The sequence below is a fragment of the Daphnia magna genome, linkage group LG3 (assembly GCF_020631705.1).
Source record: "Daphnia magna isolate NIES linkage group LG3, ASM2063170v1.1, whole genome shotgun sequence".
Taxonomy (NCBI): domain Eukaryota; kingdom Metazoa; phylum Arthropoda; class Branchiopoda; order Diplostraca; family Daphniidae; genus Daphnia; species Daphnia magna.
The window spans coordinates 11,534,529-11,558,671 of record NC_059184.1 but is presented as its reverse complement, the minus strand read 5'-3'; the positions used below and the strand labels follow the sequence as shown (position 1 = coordinate 11,558,671).

At 37.7% G+C, this 24,143-nt stretch overlaps 3 protein-coding genes and 2 long non-coding RNA genes across 6 annotated transcripts; 4 read left to right on the top strand and 1 right to left on the bottom strand.

The window, feature by feature from the left end:
* The first annotated feature begins 408 nt into the window (after positions 1 to 408).
* On the top strand, positions 409 to 2,344 carry LOC123470409. The gene is made up of 4 exons (XR_006644081.1): positions 409 to 510; positions 1,577 to 1,711; positions 1,788 to 2,128; positions 2,188 to 2,344. It is a non-coding gene; the product is annotated as an uncharacterized LOC123470409 (long non-coding RNA).
* A 2,031-nt stretch (positions 2,345 to 4,375) lies between these two features.
* On the top strand, positions 4,376 to 5,932 carry LOC116929625 (kxDL motif-containing protein CG10681). The gene is made up of 4 exons (XM_032936897.2): positions 4,376 to 4,543; positions 4,654 to 4,808; positions 4,875 to 5,074; positions 5,137 to 5,932. The coding sequence occupies exons 2-4, from the start codon at positions 4,663 to 4,665 to the stop codon at positions 5,196 to 5,198; spliced, it is 408 nt and encodes a 135-aa protein (XP_032792788.1). The 5' UTR covers positions 4,376 to 4,543; positions 4,654 to 4,662; the 3' UTR covers positions 5,199 to 5,932.
* Positions 5,933 to 6,116: 184 nt separating this feature from the next.
* Positions 6,117 to 11,591, top strand: LOC116929624 (cyclin-G-associated kinase). The gene is made up of 17 exons (XM_045171563.1): positions 6,117 to 6,406; positions 6,464 to 6,525; positions 6,583 to 6,642; positions 6,707 to 6,812; positions 6,881 to 7,091; positions 7,200 to 7,380; positions 7,460 to 7,573; positions 7,636 to 7,968; positions 8,037 to 8,320; positions 8,384 to 8,813; positions 8,877 to 9,171; positions 9,251 to 9,477; positions 9,559 to 10,165; positions 10,311 to 10,586; positions 10,654 to 10,826; positions 10,906 to 11,082; positions 11,148 to 11,591. The coding sequence occupies exons 1-17, from the start codon at positions 6,271 to 6,273 to the stop codon at positions 11,250 to 11,252; spliced, it is 3,777 nt and encodes a 1,258-aa protein (XP_045027498.1). The 5' UTR covers positions 6,117 to 6,270; the 3' UTR covers positions 11,253 to 11,591.
* Positions 11,592 to 13,121: 1,530 nt separating this feature from the next.
* Positions 13,122 to 14,813, bottom strand: LOC116928389 (splicing factor 45). 2 transcript variants are annotated; one of them, XM_032935470.2, is made up of 6 exons: positions 14,513 to 14,813; positions 14,199 to 14,442; positions 14,043 to 14,136; positions 13,565 to 13,982; positions 13,292 to 13,466; positions 13,122 to 13,228 (listed from the first exon to the last, which is right to left on the bottom strand). In XM_032935470.2, the coding sequence occupies exons 1-6, from the start codon at positions 14,615 to 14,617 to the stop codon at positions 13,128 to 13,130; spliced, it is 1,137 nt and encodes a 378-aa protein (XP_032791361.1). In that variant the 5' UTR covers positions 14,618 to 14,813; the 3' UTR covers positions 13,122 to 13,127. The 2 variants fall into 2 exon arrangements, with proteins under 2 accessions (XP_032791361.1, XP_032791360.1); XM_032935469.2 differs by having other exon boundaries at positions 14,504 to 14,811.
* A 946-nt stretch (positions 14,814 to 15,759) lies between these two features.
* Positions 15,760 to 18,032, top strand: LOC116935726. The gene is made up of 4 exons (XR_006644570.1): positions 15,760 to 15,799; positions 17,317 to 17,407; positions 17,479 to 17,530; positions 17,619 to 18,032. It is a non-coding gene; the product is annotated as an uncharacterized LOC116935726 (long non-coding RNA).
* Positions 18,033 to 24,143: the final 6,111 nt, after the last annotated feature.

Here is a 24,143-nt window from a genome sequence, read left to right as displayed (position 1 = left end):
TTTGATATAAAAACAGTCTGTATCATATCTGGAAATGTATTAAAATACAATACAAATTAACAGAAATAAAAAACTTTTCTATTGCCTTACACTTATTTTGCAATATTTTGATGTTGGCTTACAAATTGTATTGTTTACTTTGTATTCTTTCTGACTTTTCCTAGTGAATTACATATCACAGTAAAACAACGTTGACAATTTTCAAATTTTTACAATTTTGCAGCGTTGTTTTTTTTTATTGAAAAATTTAAAAATGTCTGACGGAGTGGGATTAATCCCTTAGGGAGAACATCTGCACAATACCTTTTTTTTAAAAATAGAGATGGCCCATTTGGTTTTCCAAATAGGCATAGTCCCTGGGGAAACTAATTGGTCAACAGACCACATTGCACCATCATTTGCTGTTCTGTTTTTTCTTGGAAAGACGTTTGTTGTTTTAGTGCTACGAACAATCCAATTTGAAATGGCTGAAGATCCGGAATACGAAGTAGAGGAGATCGTCGATCGAGGGTAAGTTTTTTTTTATTTAAATTTTTTTTTTGCCTAGATTAAAATTACTGTTAGGGGGGTTATGATTTGATTGATGATGTTGGGGAGTTAATGTATGCCAACGTCTGCCAACGTCCCTATAAAATTACTGTGCTTTTTTTTTCCGCGTGGGAAGCTGCAATTTTTCCACTAAGGCAACTGCTACGTCCATTTATGTACACACGCTTATTTTGCACAGTATTGTTACAATTTCGAATGTTTCCTTTATTGATTGGAAATTGGATTTACGATGGCATTTTTTTTGGGTATTGAATAACCTTCGTGACATTTCCGCTCGGTTAATTTCAATTTGGCCGTTTAGATGGGGGGGAGGGCTGTAAGCGATTTCACGATCCTCCCACGTTCTACACCTCTAGCCGTATTTTTTTCCCGCAAACAAAATGGTGATAACGTTCGAGTAGATTTTTAAATTACACAAGAAACAAGGAAAACACGGGCGGCCTTGGCGTTTACACACACATCAGAGGGTCGATGATGAATTGCCGTTGAATGAAGAATTTTTTTTATTCCCTTCTTTAAGAGGGAAGAGAAACAGAGAAGAAAAAACACAAGTTGCGTGATTTATTGAACTCCCTCCCTCAGGGAATTTTTTTGAAAATATAAAATCATTATTGTTTTTTATTTTTATTTAAGAAAAAAAAAACCTTTTCCTGGCCTAGAGCAGTGTCCTTTCTCGTGCGGTTTATGTCCCCACTGCTTTCTATTACACGTTTCTTTTTTTTTCTTTATAAAGCGTGTGATGGTGATCACTCGGGAATGGTTTTCCCGTTCGTTTGTGTACACGAAATAGTATTTTCTTTTCCTTTTTTAACAGCGAGAGTCCAAAAATGCTAGGAGAGTCTTTTCCAAATAATTTTTTATTTTCTTCTTCGCTTTTTTTTCTTTCCTGCTTCGCTCTCGGTGGTGGCCGCCGAATTGGGGTGTTAATTTTTAACCAAGAAAAAATTTAATTTTTTACCTATACATTAAATTATTATTAGTTTTTTTTATAGGTATTTTATATTCTTTTGTTTTTGTAATATTACAGCTTGTACCGCAATGAAGAAGGATTACTCCGTGTCTGGTACTAAATAAAATTTAAAGGTTATCCAGACACGGATAATCAATGGATTCCTGCAAAACTAACAAACTGCAGGACTCTTATTAGAGAATTTAATAAAAAGTAAGGTTTTATCGTGTATTACAAAAATTTCTGAATTATTTTTTTTTCTAAAATTTTATACATTTTTTGGAGGAAGATCATGAATAATGTACTAACACCACCCCAATCAAATTCGGATGGAATTGTAGAATTGTTTGAGGATGTTGGTGGGGGTGTGGCTGATAGAAGGGGAGGCTTGGGTGTGGATGGTGGTGTGAATGGGGGAGTGGATGGATTTCGTGTGGATGGTGGTGTGTTTGGGGGATTGGGTTGCTTGGGAGAGGATGTTGGTGTTGGCGGGGATGGCGGAAAGATGTATGAAGAAGAAGAAGAGCAACATATATCAGTCCATGATGTAACACCAAAGGAAAAAAAACAACAACAAAAAAAAGAATTAGAACGGAGGATAGGAGGAGAAAAAATTCAAAATGTTTTAAAGTGAGTATCAAAATATATTTAAAACAATTTTTTATAATTAATAATTTTTTTTTGTTTAGTGTCACTTGAAGGGGTATTTCTCTAATGAATGCCCAAAGCGACTTGTATAAATATTTTTCCGTGATTGCCAATAACTTGATAATAAACTCTTGCAGTTACATGATGCAGCTGATTTTGTATACACACTGATTTGCTCTGCTTTTCCTATTCTACTTATCACATGAAATCAACAACATGTCTAATGGATTTTCAATCCGAATGTGTTCACATGAATTTTCATAGACTTATTCAAAGAAGGAAAGTATTAGTTTCCACAATTTGTATTCAATCGAGAAACAGGGTCGACTAGAAGTGTGTGTCAAATACAAATCAACGATCTAAGTTTAATGACATTCACTTTTGACACAACTTTAGGCACACACATGTAAATGAGGGGGCATTTCTTTCATCCTTTTACGCTCGCTGGAATGGCGTCCCCCAGGCATAAAAGCCGGGTTAGATTGCTCATTTTGATGGACGGCTTCTTTGACGCTTCTTGACGTTTACATATCATATTATCAGTTCGTGTGCTAGAAATGTAAATCCACTAGGGCTCCTTTTCAATCCCGATTTTTTGGGACTAAAATCAAAATGACGTTGCAATTTGGGAATTCTGTATTGACTTGAGGTACAGCGTTTCACGATAAAAATAAAACAATCAAGAAAACGAGGAAGAAATGGGGTTTAGTCGGTTTAGTACAGAAATTTATATACATTTATAAGGCTGGAACAATACAACTGAAATGAATAAGTAAAGGAAAAAATTTTCCTAATAATTAAGAGATAAAAATTAAAAAATTAGATGCCTTATTTTTCTCACATCTCCCGGGTGTGTGAAGCATCTAATCAGTAGGGAAATGGAAAAATCACGAAAATTTTTTTACTCCGCAGAGGCAGCGCCAGCCTGCGGCATCGACGAGCATGGTTTTTGAGCATCCTCTCAGCAGGTATAGGCCGATCTTAGTCTTTCTATTCTTGGTTAGTGTTTGGGATACATCGAAATTCTATAGATACTAGATATATCGTATCGATTATTGGCGTATCGTCGATGTATCGGTGTAACGGTATCGTAGATGGTTTGAATAGTGCGTTTGGATTGTTCTTATTGCAATACCCGTTTAGCTCAATGGTATGGTCTAGCGCTTCTGACGTCTGTAAATCTGTCATTCTTGGTCCAGTGTTCTAGTCTCGCAGTAGAATGTATACAAATACTAAATTTTCTTTTGATAAAGTAATTGAATTTTTCCATAGAGTTTCTCTTCACAGAAACACCAATCTTTCGATCTAATTATTTCTTAAATATCGGTATAGATAATTTTCTTCGCTTTTATATTCTATAACAAAGTATAACACAGTCGAATGTATGTAAACCCAAGTACATAAAAAAAAACTCAATGTATTTTAAAGAGTAAGCAGCAAGTGTTTTATTCATAAACAGCATAAAGCAAATACAATGAGTGAAGAGTGACACGAACAAATTGTTTTGATTGTTTCATTATTTAATTACATTTGTAAATTGAAAAATACATAATTAGCTTTAATGGTATAGTCTTAGTTATTGATGGTAGGCTAAGAAGGTTGCTTTCTAATTGACTATTCAATTGTTGGTTGTTGCCCCGGTCAACCTAGTGGGATTCCGATACCTGGAAAAGGGAAAATAAAAGAGTGATGTCAGGGCTATAACATTAAAATTTTGTGAAATAAGTTACCTGTTTGATAAGTGTGTTAATTTTTTTACAATGCCACAATAGATTACCTTCTTAATCAAAAAGTGTACTTCCCAACGTGGATGGAAAACGCAGCCAACACACTGAATGCAAATTTAAAGCTTTGGCTGAGTAACACTGTAAAAATTTTATACATTTCACTAATCCTAATAAAATTCGTTAATTGGTAAGAAATTCATTAATATTACCTATCAAATAATAATATATTCTTACTTCTGTTCTAATGTCAAATTTGTTTCGTAGTTCTAAAAGAAATAAAATACAGCAAATTTTTTTTTCACTAAAAAGTTTATTCTTTTTAAACATATATATATAGATTTTAAAAATACAAACACAAATACAACTCACTTTAAAACCAAATCAAAAGAAAAAAACAAAAACAATAAACGTAAATAATGGCTGCGATAACTGGCAGCTAGACAATAAGTTTCATCTACTGAATAAGTGTCAGCTAGACGATAACTATCATTCACCTCTACAGAAAAAGTAGCGGTGCAGCTTTGCCATAGGCTTCGTCTAGGCGTGCGCGACCAACCTGAATTATTATGTGTTTATTTTGTTTGTTGTGATCTTGTCTCTTGTGGATGTAAACAGGACATAATATAATTGATATAACCATAACAGAACTGTGGCATTCATCTCATAGCTGGTATGCTTATCCATTGGGGAAAAAAATATAGTTTTTTAGTACCAAGTTTTACTTGTGGTTGATTACTAGTGTTTTCTACCTTATAAATAAATAATTCTCCTGCTCTTTAGAAATAGAAGATGGAAAACTTCCTGTCCATGCATGAAAGTGAATTGGGTTTTGAATGCTTTTCAAATTTTACTCCAGCTGAAGTGTTTGTTCAAGGTTGTGCAGGATTCACAAACCAACATGACATAGAACACATCATTCGAGCACAGAAACAGATGTAAAAGTATAGTTGTTGTTAATTTGAGGATTTTTTAAAAACCAGTTCTTATCTTAACACCCACAGGCTTCAGCGGTTTGAGAAGACAAATGAAATGCTAGTTAACTGTAACACTCTTTCTCAAATTCATCTGCAGAAAGCAAATGTTGAGTTCAAAAAACATGCTCAGCTTCTGAATGAAGTAAAAAAGGATCTGGAGAATATTTTCAAGAGAATTAAAGTCATCAAAGCTAAAGCAGCAGCTCAGTATCCACACCAGTTTGAAGGTTAGTTTTGAAGAACTTAAATTTTTTAAACAAAAACTATTTGGGGATTTTTGGCACAACAGATGCAATGAGTAAAATTCAAACACCCATAGAGGAGGAAGATGAGAAAGCAAAAGATGGATAATGTTTGAAAGATGATCAGCAGTGGAAGGTTTATACATCTTACTTTATAACCAAACTATATCTGGTGCACTTAATTATGTTGTTTTTAATTAGTGAAAATGTGAAATGGTCAACTAATCTTTATGATCGTTTAACGAATGTAAGCATTGTAAAAACTCTTTGTTGCCGTGCGCTATGTTTATTTCGAAAATGAGAAGCTAATGTAGTATCTTTTTTGCATAGTGAGGAACTTTCATTGTATTTTTTTTTTCTATCATGTTTCCAAATCTAAATTTTAGAATTGATCTCAGTTCAGTATACAAGATTCATACCAAAAGGATTTTTATTCCCATAACATTGAACTTGTAACACCGTAAGCAACTCACTGAAGAAGAAGTATATTGAAATCGATCGATCGGCGCTGGGCCGTCACGTAATTACGCCACAGCTGCATTGACGTAAATATAGCGTTCATCAGCGCCTCAGCGGTAACATCGTAATCAATTTTGTTGTTTCTTCTTTCAAGCAAATTGTGGAATTTTGTTCTTTGAAAATGTTTTCTCAAACAACAGACAGTTTTTGTGAATTTTTTAAATCGTTATTGTATCATGCATTTGACGAAAATAAGCTGTGCACATTGGAAGAGATGTAACGACATCGGGATATAAAAACAGGTTAAATTAAGAAATGCTAGTGTAGACGTAGCTTTTGCTGTATTACCAACTAAAATAAAACTAAATAGGATTCACATGGAAATGCGGTTGAAGCTTTAATTTGGCGAGTAAATAATTAACTGACTATTAAAAATTACATTTTAAAAACTACATTTTTTCTTTTGCCTGTATTTTCTAACCTATGAAATTAGTTTTATTTGTCCGGATATTCGGCATCACTAGTTGGTCTACTATGGCAGAATATTAAAGGGCTTACTGTTAAAGGGAAGGGTGATTTGCGGGAAGATCGGCGTGTTGCCGCCAGGGGTAATCTGGTATATACGGGAAGACGAAGAGACGATTCCAAATTAACCAGTTTTGCGGCTACGTCTTTCGTGCTAATTCTTTTTCAGTTTTTTATTCAACCTCCTCATCCTCTAAATGGCCGATTTTTTAAAGTCAGCTGCTAACTATTTTAGTGCTAACAGTAACAATGGCGCTGCCGAGAATCCTCTCATCGGAGCTTTGGTCAATGTCAATTCGGTGCAGCTTCGGATAAAACGTCAAATTGGAGAAGGTGCAACTAACTGCCTTGTCAAAATTTTTCATGTATGATATATTTACAAGTCTGCAGGTGGATATGCCTTTGTTTTTATTGCCCAAGATATACAGAGCAACCAGGAATATGCTTTAAAAGTAATCTATGTTTTATAAATTGCATTTGACATGTCTGACGAAACTTGTTTTTTTTAGAGACTTATTGCAGCTGATTCAGATGCTGTTAAAAGCATTATACAGGAAGTAGCATTTTTGGTAAGTAAATGCCAGGATTTGAAATGAAATTTAATACAGCATTATAGTTTTATATAATTTTCAGAAAAGACTAGCTGGTCATCCCCATGTGATCAATTTTATTTCTGCTTGCTGTAATGACAGAGGAGGAGGTTCAAAAGAATATTTAGTTGTCACAGAGCTTTGTTCTGGTATCAATACTTACTTATGCTTTTCAAGTCTAACATAATTTTAATTTCATAAGTTTGATTTTGTTCAGGAGGAACTATGCTTGATGCATTGAGAATTCGAAACACCCCACTTTCCCCAGAAGAAATAACTTCAGTCTTCTGGCAAACTTGTAAAGCTGTTCAAGCTCTTCACAGCCAAGAGCAACCAATAATCCATAGAGACCTTAAAATTGAAAATTTGCTTCTCACTGCTGATGGTATCATGAAGTTGTGTGATTTTGGAAGTGCCACAACACAGCAGTAGGTTTCATTTAAATGCAATTTCTATTTTATGTTTGCCTCTATTATATGTGCTAGTTCTTTTATGTATTGGAGCTATTCTTGCAAGTAACTATAATTGTTTTTTAGATATTTTCCTGGTCCAGATTGGTCAGCTTCTCAACGTGGTTTACTTGAAGAAGAAATGGCGAAGTATACTACGCCAGTGTACCGTGCCCCTGAAATGATAGATACGTGGAGTAATTTTCCTATAACTACCGCAGCAGACATTTGGGCTCTAGGATGCGTACTCTATGTGCTTTGCTATCAAGTAGACTTACTATTTTGCGAGTTTGAAGAACCTTAAACAAAAAAAAACCAAAAAAAAAACAATTTTTTTTAAACACTAGGTGCACCCTTTTGAAGATGGGGCAAAGTTGCGGATTATCAACGGCAACTTTATGTTACCGAGCAATGACGGCCGATACGATATCTTTCACGATATTATCCGTGGAATGTTGAAAGTACCTCACAATGGTTGAAAACACGCTGAAAAAATGGGGAAATTTGATTTTTTGTTTTTTAGGTGGATCCACGAATGCGTTTAACGATAACTGACGTTCTTGACCGTCTTGCAGCTATAGGAGAAACTCGAGGATACCAGTTGAAATGTGGACTTATGTTGAGTCTACCAAGTCAAGCAGCCATGCCGCTGCCACAAAGTCGTCCGAGTGCGCCAATCGCAACACAGGGATCACCTCAGCCACCTCGCCGCCCTCCACCTCCGAATCCCTCTGCTAACCATCAGACATTGCCTACTCCTGCTCCAACTATGCATTTAACGACTGCTTCTCAACCTACATTAGGATTATTATCTTCTTTAAAAGGAGGAGCAGGAAGTCTTTTTAAAAACCTCAAGGTGGACTGCAATGTTATTACGAGTTTTTTTTTTTTTATACTAATAATGTGGAGTTTGATGTTTTCCAGGATACATCCACGAAAGTGATGCAAACAGTGCAGCAAAGTATGGCACGCTTGGAGCTTGATTTTAGCTATGTCACGTCACGGTTGATCGTTACGTCATTTCCAGCTGAAGGAATTGAATCTGCATATCGCCACCACATTGACGATGTCCGAAATGCTCTCGATGCCCGACATGGGGTGCATTATACAGTGTACAATGTTTCCGGACGTTCATACCCTTCTACCAAGTTCAACAATTTGGTTTGTTGTGGTTGGCCTCAGCGTCAAGCTCCCTCATTGAGAACTTTGTACGTAATAGGACATTCGTAATGCCTTAATCATCAACTCATCTGACATGTCCCATTTTTCAGATATGCCCTGTGTAAAAGCATGTATAACTATCTTGACCGGGACTCCAAAAATATTTGCGTTCTTCACTGTATGGATGGAAAGGCATCATCGGCAGTGGTTGTAGCAGCCCTCTTTCTTTATACTCAGTTGTTTCGTACGATTGAAGAAGGACTACAAATGTTCGCAGTAAAACGCTGCCCTCCCGGTCTTAATGCTTCACAGTATCGCTACCTTCATTACTATCATAGTCTTTTGGCTGAACCACATCCTGTACGGCCACATCACAAACCCGTCACTCTAGCGACTTTAACTTTGAGTCCAGTCCCTATTTTTACGAAAAACCGGGATGGATGTCGCCCGTATGTGGAAATTTTTCAAGGTGATCAACGACTGCTCTCCACCTTGGCTGACTATGAACGGATGCGCGTTTATCACGTTTCAGAAAATAAGGTAACTTTTACTTTTTTCTTCGTTTTTTACCTGAAAATTAAAATGTTGTCTTTGGAACCTTAGGTTATACTGCAGCTAAACACAACTGTATGTGGCGATATTACAGTTGCAGTCTATCATGCACGCAATACACTCGGAGGTGTCGTACAGGGCAGGCCAGCTGGGTTAAAGATCTGCCAGTTTCAAATTCACACTGGTTTCATTCACGAGGAAGAAACAACTCTAAGATTGTCCCGCGATCAACTTGACGAAGTGTCTGTCACTCCTGAGGGGGGAGATCTTCATGGCGCCAATTTTACAGCCTCGCTTAGCTTTTTCGTACTTGATCAAGAGCGCAGCGCTCAACCCGAACCATGGGGTAACCATTCTGCAATTTATCTTTTTTATTATTGCGTATTTAAAAAGAAAATAATAATGATAAATAACTTGAATTCCAGGTACGAACGACAACGTTGCAAAAAACGCAATGGTTCTATTCGCATCTCGAGAAGAAATTAACGAAGTCTTCGATACGTTTTGCGATGTGAGCGTGGGCAATCCCAGTGATGTAGAAGCATCGTGTAAACCCACCCAGGTTGGGGATGTTGAAGAGCCTGTTGCCGACAGACAGCCTACCCTGGTTGGCAAGTCAATCAGTCCTGTCCGACCTTCTTCTCCCATCCAGGTTTTTTTTTTTTTTTTCTTCTTTGTTGCATAAGAAGACCTGTCATTACCTTGGTTCCACATTGTTTTTTTCTATTCACAGGAGTTGAATGTAGATCTATTGAATTTGGGATCTGAATCTACAAGTTCATTACCCAACCGAGCGTTGGCCAATGAAGAGTGCGGGTTATTGAACCTGACATCCGACACATCTGGTAATATTTTGACCGAGAGCCGAGGTGGTCACAATGGCGATTTTCTTCAAGACTTACTTCACTCCTCGACGGAATCGGCCGCTGCAACCTTAGCTTTTCTTCCAACTGCAGCCCCAGCCAATCCCTTCTTTACTTTGGATCCATTTGATCCCTTAGCGGGAACGCCCGCAGGCATTTCATCAACTCCAATTAATAATCTGAGTTCATCGAACAGCTTTAGCAATTTTGCCACTGTTCAGCAGTCTCAACCGCCTGACGAATCTCTTTTGGGTAATTGGGATTCAATCCTTAAACAGACATCGAGTGGCGGAGTTCGACCTATGACATTACCCAACATTCCTCGCAATTCGAGCACCCCTAATTTGGAAACTAAAGCTAAGGACCCACTCGCTGATTTCGGAAATCTAATTGGGCTAACCGGGGCATCAAATACCAATACGGCCAAGGCACCGGCATGGGGCTCATCTTTGAATACCAATCCGCCTATGAATATTGGTACTGATAAAAAACAGTTATCTATTATAACTTTAACTACTAATATGCAGATTGGGTTCCAGTAGTGTTCCCTTATTGCCTATCGATTGCACAAGAATCTTTATTTCTCCGTTATTTAATTATTTGATTATGCTATTTTATGAAGGATTGGCGAATCCGGCTACCGGTTTCTCAAATTTTTCAACAGCGTCCGGCGCGTCATTTACGAGCCCGTCGACGTCGTTAAGTGGGTCACCTCTTCATAAGCCACAAAACTTATGGTCAAACAGTGTACCACCACAGACTACTCGCCCACATCCCACCTCAAACTCTTCTGCGTCTGCAAATTCTTCCACGCATCATCCTGCCAAAACACCTGGCGAAGCCCAAGCTGATTATTCTAGAACAAATTTTGACTCAGTTTTCGGTCGCAACGATTACAGTAATAGCTAAATTTGAAAACTGGAAATAAGGGGTTTAATAACTGTTTGCATTTCTTCGAATTCTAGGTAAAGGAGGTGGCGGCTTACCGAGACCCAAAGTGGCTGGTGATATGTTTGGGGATTTGTTGGGAACCCAGGGTTTCGATTTCACCAGCACGAAGAGGGATTCTGGTCCCAAAACCATCAATGCCATGCGTAAGGAAGAACTAGCCAAAGACATAGATCCAGATAAATTGAAGGTTAGTATAATGTCAAATCATGCTTCCTTTCCCATCTGCATTCATCTAGTAAAATTTTTTCCATTGGATACCACGGCAGATAATGGATTGGACGGAAGGAAAACAACGTAATATTCGGGCTTTACTCTGTTCACTCCATACCGTTCTCTGGGAAGGCACTAAATGGCAAGATGTGGGGATGCACCAACTCGTGTCGCACACGGATGTCAAGAAAATGTACCGCAAGGCTTGCTTGGCAGTTCATCCAGACAAACAGGTTTAGGAATTTGCAATTAGTGTACTGACACATCATAAGTTAATCGTACACATTTTTATCCGTAGTCTGGAACTGACAACGAAAAAATAGCAAAAATGATTTTTATGGAACTGAACGACGCCTGGTCCGAATTTGAAAACGACGTAACACAGCAAAACATGTTTCGATAATAGATACATTCCTCCATTGTTCATAGTTTACGAGCGTTGATTGTTCTATTTACGTGTTTCTAATTGTCTAGCTTGGGCTAACTCAAACGAAATGCCCATGATCTAGTCGTAACTCGAAATCGATGTTTCTCCCTACCGTCCCAAGTTTCCTTTCAAATTCAGCTACAATAGCTTACATCACGTTTTTAGAAATTTCCTTCAGCCGCTTTTTTCTTTCTTTTTCCTCTTCGTGATTTTAATTGTTCTTCTGTTTCTACTACGGAGAAGTCGTCTCCGCCGGTTAAAGTTTAATTCCTACCGGTTTTCAAGAAGTAATACACGTGTCTGCATCATCGTCAACGAGTTTTTACTAAATGTGTTTCATTTGGCGAAAGTTCGGTCTTCTAAAATTTACACGTACTACGTATTTTAGAGTTATATTTGCATGTGGATATTAATGACATCGTTGACTCTGCCATTGCCAACTGGCATTAACGAGTGGAATCTGCTGTCATTGCAAAATTTTTTACATGAAATTTAGTTTTAATTTTAGTTTGCCGCATGGAAAACCAATGAGAGTTGCCGCAAGGACCCCAAAAAATTGCAACACTGAACGACAAGAACCTCCAGGAGATGCTGTCGTGAATCCGTCCAAATAGCCCGCGTCGCCTTTCTAACGGCTATGCTTTAGGTTTTTTACTTTTTCGTGTTTTGCGGATTTTTTTTTTATTTGGCTAGTTGTACAGTACTTATTATTAGCATAAATTTTTTTAAAAATCAGTTAGTGCAATGTAATTTTTAGTTCTTTACAAAGTTCACTTTTTCATTTTTTTTTTTTAAATTTGTATTTGAAAATTTTTATTCCCTTTTAAAATGTTAATGTTAATTAATAATTAATACATTTTATAATTTAAAAAATCGATGACTTGGTCGCCACAAGCATTGGTCGATTTCGCGTGGATTGACCCCGAGGTAAGATTAACCACTCTATTGTTAAACCCTAGATGGCTAAATTTAAATCAAAGTGAATCGTCCGTGTTTAGAAGTTGATGTTTACCCAGTGAATTGATAAAAGTTCTTGAAACAAAACCGGTATTACCGACTTAATCAACATTCACGTTTCACGTTGAATTCCGTGTGTTCTTGGTATGCTGTACTTAACGTGTGTAAGTTTATGACAAAAGAAAAATAATTAGACCGGATATATTAGCCAATGTTTTTTTTATTCGTCTGTTGTTTTATTCGTTAAAACTAAGATCATTTAAAAATTATATAATTAATATAATATTGATTTGTTTAATCCCATAAGGTCACAATCTTTAAAAATGGATTCAGGAGTTACCTCCAATTCCTGTCACGCCCTACCCCGCTCGGCGAAGTACTCACCTGATCGTTTCGAATGGCTTTTCTCGGGTCGCGGACCCCGATTACGGCAAATAAGGGCTGATTCCTTCGTGATCGGAACCATGCATTCCGTAAAAGCTACGGGCAGTCGGCCTGCAGTACAGGGCTTTCGGCCAAGAACTCGTGCTACGATTGATACGGCATTTACCTCGTATATCAACCAGTTTTACGAAAAGCGTCAGGGCCGTAGACTCAAGCGACTGATTTTTGCGACCAGTTTCTTCGATATTAAACGGCTTCGAACGAAACGGAAAGAACGGAGAATCGTAAATTAGTCAATCTAACATTCCCAGGGCTATAGTCGTAGCTAGGTATAAAAACTATATGAAATATTTTCGGGGTTCTATACTATAGCATTCAATTATCTGCTCTGACTATTAACGATAAATAAATAAAAGAAAATAAATAAAAATAATTTCATTTTAAAACAAAACGTTTTAAGGCCCTCGTTCATCAATTGTTTTTGTGATTTAGAAATTTATTTTGTAAAGATTACGAGTCATTCAATTCCATCATAAGAAACCTTTCTACGTCATAGAATCCAGCTTTCACTTGCCTACCGGCGAAAAATCGGCCATTGAGATCAATTACGGCTGCAACAAGAAAACAACGTTATAATTTTTCTGAGGTTGTATGTTATAAATTCAATTATCTACCTTTGACTGCAGCTTCCACTCGCTTGAACTCAACAAATATTCGAACAGCCTCCTCTTCTTCGGCGTTTGGTACTTCAAATATGACGACTTTATTGACATCTCCATATTTAGTTTGACACTCTTCCCGAACTTCAGGTTCCAAGTCTGAATCAACTTCTCCAGGGCCAACCATATTCTAATAGTGAGGGAAAAAATTATATATTTATACACTTGTCCCTGCATAGAGAGAAAGAAGGAAGAATCATCTATTTTTCGAAATTGCTTTTACGATACCCGCAAATACACAACTTTCGATGGATTCTTCATGATGTCGGCAATCGTCAATTCAGCTTTTGGAGCAGTCGGTGCCACAGGTGGGGGCGGAGGCATTATTTCTTTTTCATTGATAATACGTCCTCCACGCTTGCTTGTTTTTTCGACCTGAAGTGCAGCTGCGATACCTTGCTGTTGTCGTCCAAGTCCCTGACCTTCCTTAAATCCATATTTCGCCATGATTTTGGCAGCAACCCCAAGAGCTCCAGCTCCACTTGCGGAAGAGCTGACCGAAGAGGAGGATGGGGATGATATGTCTTGGAGTGAAGGAGGTGGGGCAATGGCAACTCCACCAGAAGTCGAAGACTTTTTGACAATCGGCTCATCTTCGTCATCACAATGTAAGCGGCCCCCAAAGCCAGATCCCCCTACAGATGACCTAAAGCACCCAAAGGTTATGCAAATATATACTATAAGAACACCAGAACCACTATTTTACCTGTCTCTTGGCTTTACATCACGATCCTCTCTCGGTTTTCTTTTTTTTTCAGCTTCTTCTATTTCAATCTCGATGCCTCGTCTCTCCTTTCTCTCTAGAGCATCCAAACTATTAACCATCACTTGCTATTCTTGAAGATTCACAAAATTTACATACCTTTAATGATTTTGTCGTAGTCAGTTGGATGTAACGGATCATATTCCAAGTTGGGATCCCACTCTAATTCTGCAAATAGTGATGATTTTTCTTGCTTAGGAATGATTGTTGTCAAAATTGGAGCTGCTTGATGTATATTAATTTTTGTTATCTCTGGCTCATTTTTAACTCGTAATTCAACTGTGGTGGTAGCAGGGGCAGGTGTGGAAGTATGTGCAGATCTCCGAATCCCTTCTCGTTTCGGCTAAAGAAACTACGGTTAACTGTATGTCTGAATGAACAATTTAGATATAAATTTAGAATACCTGTGTTACCATAGCTTTTTTTAAGTGTAGCTGAGAATGTAAAAGCTTGATTCCTGAAGACCATCCTGTGACAGTCTTTGCTTTATTATCATCTATGTCATCATACAGAGACATTTCCTGTAACAGAGAAATCCCTTTTGGATTAAAGAATCCTTTCTATAAATACAAATATTCGATGTCTCTAGCTTTGTTGTCTTAGCAGAGTCACAGACGATTCTACTGCCGGATAAATATTTCCTTGTTTTTTCAAGGCCTACTTGATGATTAAGGCCTGTAAACTTGAATACCTCCTATGGCGGTGATGTGTTACTGTTAGGGATCGGCCCCGACCCTAGTCGGGGTGCATTTTGCCAATCGGGTTTCGAAATTCGGGGCCCAGGTCGGGGCGTTCGGGGCTCAGGGTGAACATTTTTGAACCCCGATCTCAATCGGGGTTGTATTGGGGTGCCTAATCGGGGCTGCAACCCCGATTGCAATCAATCGATCGACGTAAAAACATAATCGATCGAGTCAAAATCGATTATTATGATGAAAATCGGGGAGTTCACCCTGGTTGCCCCGATAAAAACCCGAGCAAAATTCGTAGTTTAAATTCAGGCGCCATTTTTGCAAATGGTGTAGGGGCAGGCGGGTTAACCTCGATTTTTTCCCCGCCCCGCCCTGGATGACGAAATGGAACCACGATTCAGCCCGATTGCCTTTTCCCGGGGCGGGGCTGGGTGGTTAACCCGATTATGGCTAATCGGGGCCGATCCATAGTTACTGTTACCAGAGTCATAGTCATAGAACCCTGGTTGGTTCACGACATTGGGGGAATCGTCTGTCGTTTTGTCTAATTTCGGAAATAGCAGTCAGAGCCTCCAGCGGGTGATGTGATGTGATGTGAAGTGCACCAATCAGGAAACACGTTTGAAAACTTCAACAGCCAATCACAACAGTGATAAAGGAAACGAACAGAGCAGACGATACCAGAAAAATTGAAGCTCGAATAGAACATAGCCCACTGAATGTAATAGTTCAAGCCTGAAGTCTAGAACTGTAAAAGTGACTCACCCCTCCGGCGATGGGAGGAGCTTATTCTCGAATGGACACTAGCACCACCACCAAAGATTCTTGGAACTTCATTGAACAATCGTTAACAAAACAAAAAACAAACAAAACAGTTAGTTGTCGTTTTAGCGTTTTGATGTTAGAGTTCTTTTTACTTTTTGAAAGTGTTGAAATTGAAGACAAAAGTTACGGGTTTGGAATATTTTTCATTGCAAGTCTTCTCCTGTTTAATTGAATAACAAGGATGTAAGTAAACAAAAATTATTAAGCATCAATTTTATCTTGTGTTTATTATTGCTAAACGTCAAGTTACGAAAAGGCCCTGTATTATCAAGAATAAAAAATTTTCAATCCAAAAAGACTAATTATTATTCTTATTAGTAGTAGAGTTATCTTATTAGTTATATATATTTCAGGTATAGCATAGCTGAGTGGTTAACGCGTCTGACAAGTGCATTAAATGAGAATAGGTATTAGGTTCAGACCCTATCTGATTCTTGCCTTTTTTTTTCAGTGTTAGCACCATTTTATACAATATTTACATTAAATAAACGAAAATTTCAAAAAATAATTACATTGCATTTGTATTCATACAACAAAGAAAAAATTTGAAAATAAACGTAAAACACAATTGTTATATATATAGCTAAGTATTTGTAAAAACGGCATGTTTATATTTTGAAAAATGTTGTTCTTCGACACCAGTAGAACGCGCTGAAGTCCATTCCAAGTTGGAAAAAAGGAGGTAGGGAGTGCGTCAAAACGATTGAACGGGCAAGATAGGGAAGCTCCAGGCTTTAGCTATTACATCCAGTGGGCTATGAATAGAAACACTGACAATTACCGTTGAATAACTCAGTTTCTCTCGATAGATGACTCTGATTCTAGTTTCCACCCCTGTGCCCCGCCCCAAAACCGTCGAAATTTTAGACATACAGACCAACGAAACGCGGTATAGAGCAAGGGCGAAGCGCGTACCCCCTACTGTTTTACGAACGCACCTTACTATTTTAAGAGAGAAATTGCTGCTGGTGGCCATGTTTGTATCTCGATACAAACATGGCTTCTAGCCGCAAAAGCTATCTTAAAACCATATGGTGCGTTCGTAAAACAAGGGGGGTACGCGCTTCGCTCTTGCTCTATAGGGATTCCTCTCAGTGTGAACCAACCAGGGTTCTATGACTCTGCTGTTACCTAGCGACAACCGACAACCTAGCAGAGGGGAAAAAAGGGTTATAACTGCGCTATCTGGCGCTTGATACTGCTACTGCATCGAAAACCGAAATACAAGATTAAGGGATAAAGTCTATTTTACCCGACCAAAGTTACTTTGTTATTACTTAACTTGTACTTAATGTAGAGACACAAATATACTGAACTGGGGCATGTCAAGTGGCAAATCAGACCAACTTGGTCTCCACGAGACGGTCTCGAAGAGACCGAGACCGTCACCGCTACATCCCAGTGGTATTGGTGGCATTACTAGGTAGTAATACCTAGTATTACCTAGTTACCTAGTAATACCTAGTTTTTTTTTCACTACTTTACCTAGTTCTACTTTACCTAGTTTCTCTCCGGGCTACCTTAGTAATAGTAAAACCTAGTTTAAAAAAAAAATACCTATTAATAAGAAAAACATTACCTAGGTAATTTGACTTTTTTTTTACACTGTTGTCAAATGATTAAAAACTCAAAATTTCTGTTAATTGTAATTTGTCGCTTATCGCTATTCATTTGTTTCCTTTTTTCCCTTTCCCTGACAGAGCCTGACGCCTGACTGAGTTAGTCTATCAGTCTATCTACTGTTTATTGGAAATTACATGCAATTCTGCACCTGAATAACTCAAAGTTTAAGTATGAATATGAAATAAATGGCTATTTTACAAGCATTTGTTAGTTTTGTAATGTATTTAATTGTATTGCAGGGACTTATTTAGTTTGTCTAGCATTTTTTCATTGGAATTGTCACATCCTAAAGTGAGTCAACTTTATTTCACTTGCAACTGTTGCAAGCTGCACCTGAATAGAATTTCGAAAATTAACTGATTCTTCCTTTAATCTACAGATAAACCTCAGCATTTCAAGAGGCGAAGGCTTGTAAACACACCATCACTTCCAGCTACCGTATCAAAAGAGGAGGAGTTGAAACAAGAAGTTCAAGATTACATCTTAATGATCGACAAAGGAGAATTCAGCCAAAAATGTGATGTCCTTCAATTTTGGAAAGAGAAATTGGGTAGATTTCCCACTCTAGCACCAATTGCCTTGCAGTACCAGGCCATGCCCGCAACTTCCGCATCAGCAGAGCGTCTTTTCTCGTGTAGTGGCCTTTCCTGCAAAGGGAAAAAAACAAACGTTTCTTCCGTTTTGCTTGAATCTGAAACTCTGTGCCGGTTTAACAGAAATTTAGATTCATAACTTATTCAAAACTCAAGTTGTAGAAGAAATACAGAAAGAATAATCAAAGAATCAAACTGCTCGTATTGTCATTTAATTTTTATAGTATTTTAAAAACTAGGTATAACTAGGTTACCTAGTTTTAAATTACTACCTAGTTTTTTATTACTACCTAGATTTCTTGCCGCTACTTTTTACTATTACCTAGTACCTAGTTTTTCGGCCACTACTTTACCTAGTAATTTTATAAAACTAGGTATTTAGTAATAGTATTACCTACTTTTTTTCGAAAACTCGGTAAAAAGTAATAGTAATACTTAGTTTCAAAAATAACTAGGTTGCCATCAATACCCAGTGGGACTATTCCGGCCCTCTGATTGGCTCTCTCCTTCTCCTCACCCTAAAGCCTCTCCACCCCTTTTGCTTGTGGTGTGTGGTGTGTGTGGGGCGTGTGTGGATTTTTTCGTCGGGCTGTCGCCTTCATTTGTTTATTTTTCGTGTGTTTATTTATACTATTTATGTTTACTTTTATTGTTTGTAATTTATTCTAATACACTATTTACACCTTTATTAAATCGCTTTTCAATTTATAAAACAAGAATGAATTAAACATCGGTATGTTTCAATTAGATTTATTGTGAATTATCACCCATGGGCAACTGGGTTGGTGCGGGCCGGAGAAAAACCGTTTCAAAACCCGATTTTGAGAGAATCGGGAAAACTATAAGTCCAAAAATTTTAACAATTATAGGAGTGGACATATCTTGATATGATCTATCCATTTCTGAAAAAATATTGCTTAAAGCTTACTTATTGGAAGAGTAAACCGATTTGCCATTTTTCAGGTAGGTCGGTGCGGTTAAGCGGGTATCCGGTAATCCCCACCCCCCCCAATAATACGTTAAATTTAAATAATTTTTTGCGGGAAAATTATAAGACGAAAATTAATAAATTTTACAAAAATGGATAGCTCTTGACAAGGGCTATCCATTTCTGTAAAAAATTAAGATAATTTTAATAAACAAAAAAATTTTGGACAAGACGTTTTTTGTAGTTTTTGCGCTCTAGAGATATACTCGATCCTATAGACTTAAGGAACAATTTTCATTGTTTTAAAACATTTTTTTGTATAAATATTTTTAAATAAATTATACAGAAATGGATAGCCCTTGTGAAGAGCTATATAACTTCGACACAAATGAGATTTTCGCATTTGTGGAGAACGTGCAACGTAGGATGTTTTACTGCTCTAGTGCCTATGGCCCAATTTACACTAATTTAAGAAAACACACCGGTACTTAATTCAGTCTATTATATAAAATGAAAAAAAACAATTGATATAAGTAAAAATTTTGTATTTGTAAAACTTAACAAACAGCAAACAATAAATGTAAATAATATAAATACACAAGGAAACAAACAAATCAAAGCGCGAACTCCACTCCCACGGAAAACCACGCTGTGTGCATCAGGAAAATATGGGAGCGGAAAGCAGAAATACATGGAAGGGTATAAGGGTTGAGAGAGCCAATCAGAGGGCCGGGATAGTCCCACTGGGATGTAGCGGTGACGGTCTCGACCCTGTTCTGTATTCTACTGATTGACAGAATAATAGTTATTTTAGAATCACAATGTTGCCAAACGTAGTAAGGCATGTTGCCGTCATTAAATGGTATTATATCATGTATTAAATGGTTTATATAATCTGCAATAGTTAAACGAATAGTGTTGGTTAGCTTAGTGGTATAACACTGGATTGGTATTATTGATATCTATGATTCAAATTTAGCGAAAGTAAGAATTTTTTAGTTTTTATTAATAAATTACGTTTATGTAAAGTAAAAGTTACTTTTTACCTTAGTATTTAACAATTATTAAACGTTAAAAACTAAAGTTTAGTAAAGTGTAGTATTTCTATTTCTAGTCTGACTAGCATGTATAGTTAAGTAAAACTTCACTAAAATTATTTTGATTAAATTGTTTTGTGTATTTAACGTAATACTAGTTGATTCGATTATTTCTACGAATGGATTTATTATTATTATTATAAATCTACGCTAACGATCTATTATTCGTTATTAAATAACATGTTCAGAACGGTTTATACGATGTGTAAATAAACGTATCATTGAATTACTGGGTAGCTCAGCGGTATAGCACTGGATTAGTAAGAATAAGGCGCATGTTTCAAATCTTGTTCTGGTATAATTGTATAAGTTCAGACTTGTGGTGATCGATTTCTGATCGAGATCGATTTGATCGTTCGATCAGTTTTTGCTGATCGTGACAATAAGGTCTCTGAGACTGCGTCTTAACGTGCAGACGATAAATACGCCAATGCTAAAGGATAGGGTCTTACAAAGATTCGATTCTTTTCCGGTCTTTTAACGATTCAATACTTAACCATCTAGCCAACACAAACTTTCTTATTAATTCGTAAACAGTATACGTATTACTACGGATTATTGCTATAAAATATATAATACCTATTATTCCTATATATTATCACGAGTTTGTACGCTTAAACGTTGCATACATCATTTCCCCTTCATTTCCTTCTGCGTAGAATTTGTGTTTACCTTTTCTCTCGACTCCATTAAGAAATATATGTTTTTATCCCTTATTCCTAGTATTCTGACTCACCCCTTATTCCTGATATACTAACGTCGGGTTTACTCCTCCCTTATTCATGGTATTCTAACGTATTCTAACGTCGGGTTGATGGTGGCTCTGTTAAACAAGGGTTGGGGGTGTTGAAAAAGTAGTTAGTAGGAGCTGGACTAAAAACGAGAGTAGTGATCTTCTCAAAAGTCTTCTTATCTCTATCTAAATATTGGTAAATAACGAGGTTGAGTAGTATTGAGTTGGTGGTGGAAGCTATGCTTGAAGTCTGACTCAGCTGAGCAGCTTTAAATCTAGCTTCAACTCCTAATATTATTCATCGGATGCGATCTAAACCTAAAGTCCAGAAAACCGTGACATGGTGGAGATGCAGGGTATGGTTTAGATTCGCAATCTGGTTTGACACTGTGTTAAAAGGAGAAGTTCTATTGTGCTGAAATGGAAGGACGCCAAGTTTTATTTCGTGAGAATGACGTTGATATTCCTGTTCCACGTATCCGGAACGCATTTCACATTGAAGATCATGTTCCTGTTCGGTCCAGGCCACCAACTCATGAAGATGTTCACGTACCAAGACACCGAGAACGGGATTCTCCCATCTTTAGGAGTGATCCACAAGAAGACGCGGTAGACTGGCTCTTCCGCTTTGAAGAAATTTCAAGATATAACGGCTGGAGTCCTATACAAAAACTCAACAATTTTGGTATGAGTCTTGATGGTACCGCACGCAGATGGTATTTACGTGTTGTACCCCGCCCAATTTTGTTCGGGGAAATTCGTGCCAAGTTTTTAATTGCGTTTAAACCTCCGAACTACGAGCTAGATTTGGAAAAAAAATACGCTCTCGATATCAAGGTGAAAAAGAACTAGCCATCAGTTATTGCCATGATGTTATCTATCTTTGTTCTTGTGTCAACCCACAAAAGAGTGAAGGAAGTAAAGTACAGCACTTACTTCGTGGCCTAAATCGATCATTGGTTAAGAAGATTTATCCTTTTCTCAAACCCGATGAACACAACACGCAAGACTTCATGAAACTAGTTCAAATTCAATGTCAGGCGAATCTTCTGGCCCAACCAGCTATTAACTCCCCCGGAATTCCTGTAATGACATAACAAACCCCTGTAGTTCATTCACCATCACCATTTTTGTCACCAAGGAAGAGTTGCAGCAATTTAAAAAAGATTTTGCATCGGAAATGCGGGAAGAATTAAAAGGCACCCTAAAGGACTTAAAAAAAGAAATTGGTAACGAAGTAAAAGAAATTGGACGGAATCTTAACGATCAACTTCGAGAAATGCTTCCATCCGCATTTAAAAGAACCGTTAGCGGTGAGCCGATTTGTTTCCGTTGTAACAAAGCGGGACATATCGGTCGTAGCTGTCCCGATCTACAAGTTCGCAAATGTTACATCTGTAATAGTTCGACTCATTTGGCCAATACATGCGACCAACGTGGAAATCCGAGAAATAAGGAGAAAAGTACAACCGCGCCATCAAACGTTTAGGGTTGGTTGGAAGGGATCATGCCAACCCATCAGTCTTCACTATTCCCTCTATGGACCGATCTCTGTTGGTTCTCAAAAAAGTCTTCTGTAAAAATCAACCTGTTGAAGCTTTTTTTGATACCGGATCAGGTATTACGGGGTTTTCTCCTGAATTATGTAAATTATTACAAATCCCTGTAGCAGAACGGTCTGGCCCCAGTGTTCTATTAGCTGGTGGAAAACGAGCTGATGTTGAGGGAACTGTCGAAACGGATATCCTAATTGGAAAATAAAAAATTCATGTTACGGGTTTAGTGTTTGGAATCAATGGATATCAACTGTTGTTGGGGAACAATGCTCTTCGCCAATTGAAGAATATCAACATTAATTATGAAGAAGAACAGGCCTTGTTTGAGCTCGCAAATATTGATTGTGATCCAGTACCAAAGCTATCAAATTTTTTTTTTGTAAAGCGTCTTACCAAATTCCGCCTCATTCCATTATTCATGTAAAAATCGGTGGTGTAACTCAGATGGAGGAGGCGGCTGCAAGCTTACGCATGATTGAGCCTTCACCTAAACTCATGAATGACCATGGATTGTCTTGTGGACGACTTTGTTATTTCAATGGATCATTGCCTGCTGCTGTTCAACTCACCAATTTTTCAGACTCTCCTCAATGGATTCCAGAAGGTGCAGCATTGGGGAAGGTTTTTGAGGCGGAGGAGTTTTCGGAAAATTCTTGTTTGGCTGCGAAAACCACCGAAGATCTTGACTTTACAAGCTCCATTAATCAAGAACTATCGACACCTGATCAAGAGAAGTTTCAGCATCTACTTCGGGCCAATACTAAGTGTTTTGCAGCATCTGATTGTGACCTGGATTCATCTAATCTTGTTCAACACGGGATCGATATAGGAGATAATTTACCCACCCATCAACAACCCTATGCAAGTGCGTGGAAGCAGCAAGACATCATGGAAAAGCAGGTTGGAGATATGCTGCGAGACGACGTCATTGAACCGTCAAAAGGTCCTTTTGCTGCTCCTGTGGCCCGGGTAGGAATTTTATCTAGGTCCAATGTTGTTGCCGATACAGAATCGGCCATTGGTTCAGGATCAGAATCGCACATCGGCCCGGGTCATTTCCAACTTGAGTCGCCAAACCTTGTCCATTTCTGCTATGCCAATAATACACATGTATTTTGGTAGAACACCGGCAAGCAGTGTTGATCCGGGATTAATTTATCAATATTGGCATAACAGAAATGGATAAGGTTTGGCGACTCAAGTTGGAAATTACCCGGGCCGATGTGCGATTCTGATCTTCAGCCAATAACAGCGAAAAACAACGTTGTATCAATGTTAAAAATTGAACAACGAACCAATGTTATAAATGTATTTTGGTAGAACATTGGCGAGCAGTGTTTATCCGGGATAATTTTATCAGTAGTGACATAACAGAAATGGACAAGGTTTGGTGACTCAAGTTGGAAATGACCCGGAGGAATGAGAGGGAGGATATTTTTCCAAGAAAGAGTGAGCTGATGCATTCTTTACAATATACTAATCCAATGCTGGTATAATTTGAATTTTTTGCTCTTGATTGATATCCATTAGCCAATTATAAGCCAATATTGGACAAACAAGATTAAACGATCTTTATACCACGATACCAACCCAATGCCAATGCGATAAGAATTTTTGTTGTTGTTTAACGATAATATTATTGGTATGTATGTATATATGTATAGTTTTGGGGTAGAAGTCGGGGAACGGTAAAACCCTGTTTTTGGAACTGGTTTTTGGAACCTGGTTTAATTTTAGCGAGGAATTTTTAACATAGGTCCTACGATGTTACCTAGTCTCGTCATTCGATAACTGATATAAGTGCAGAATTCCATCATTGGCCGAGCATTGGCTTGCCAATAGAAAGCTTGTATTTTTGTGCATCAATCCAAGCCTATACGAACATCGGATTAATTTTGGCGAATGTTGTTTCCTGCCCGGGTATATATCGAACAATAACATAAATTCGAAATTGTATCGACATTGGATTAGTATCGGAATATATAGATCATTTAATT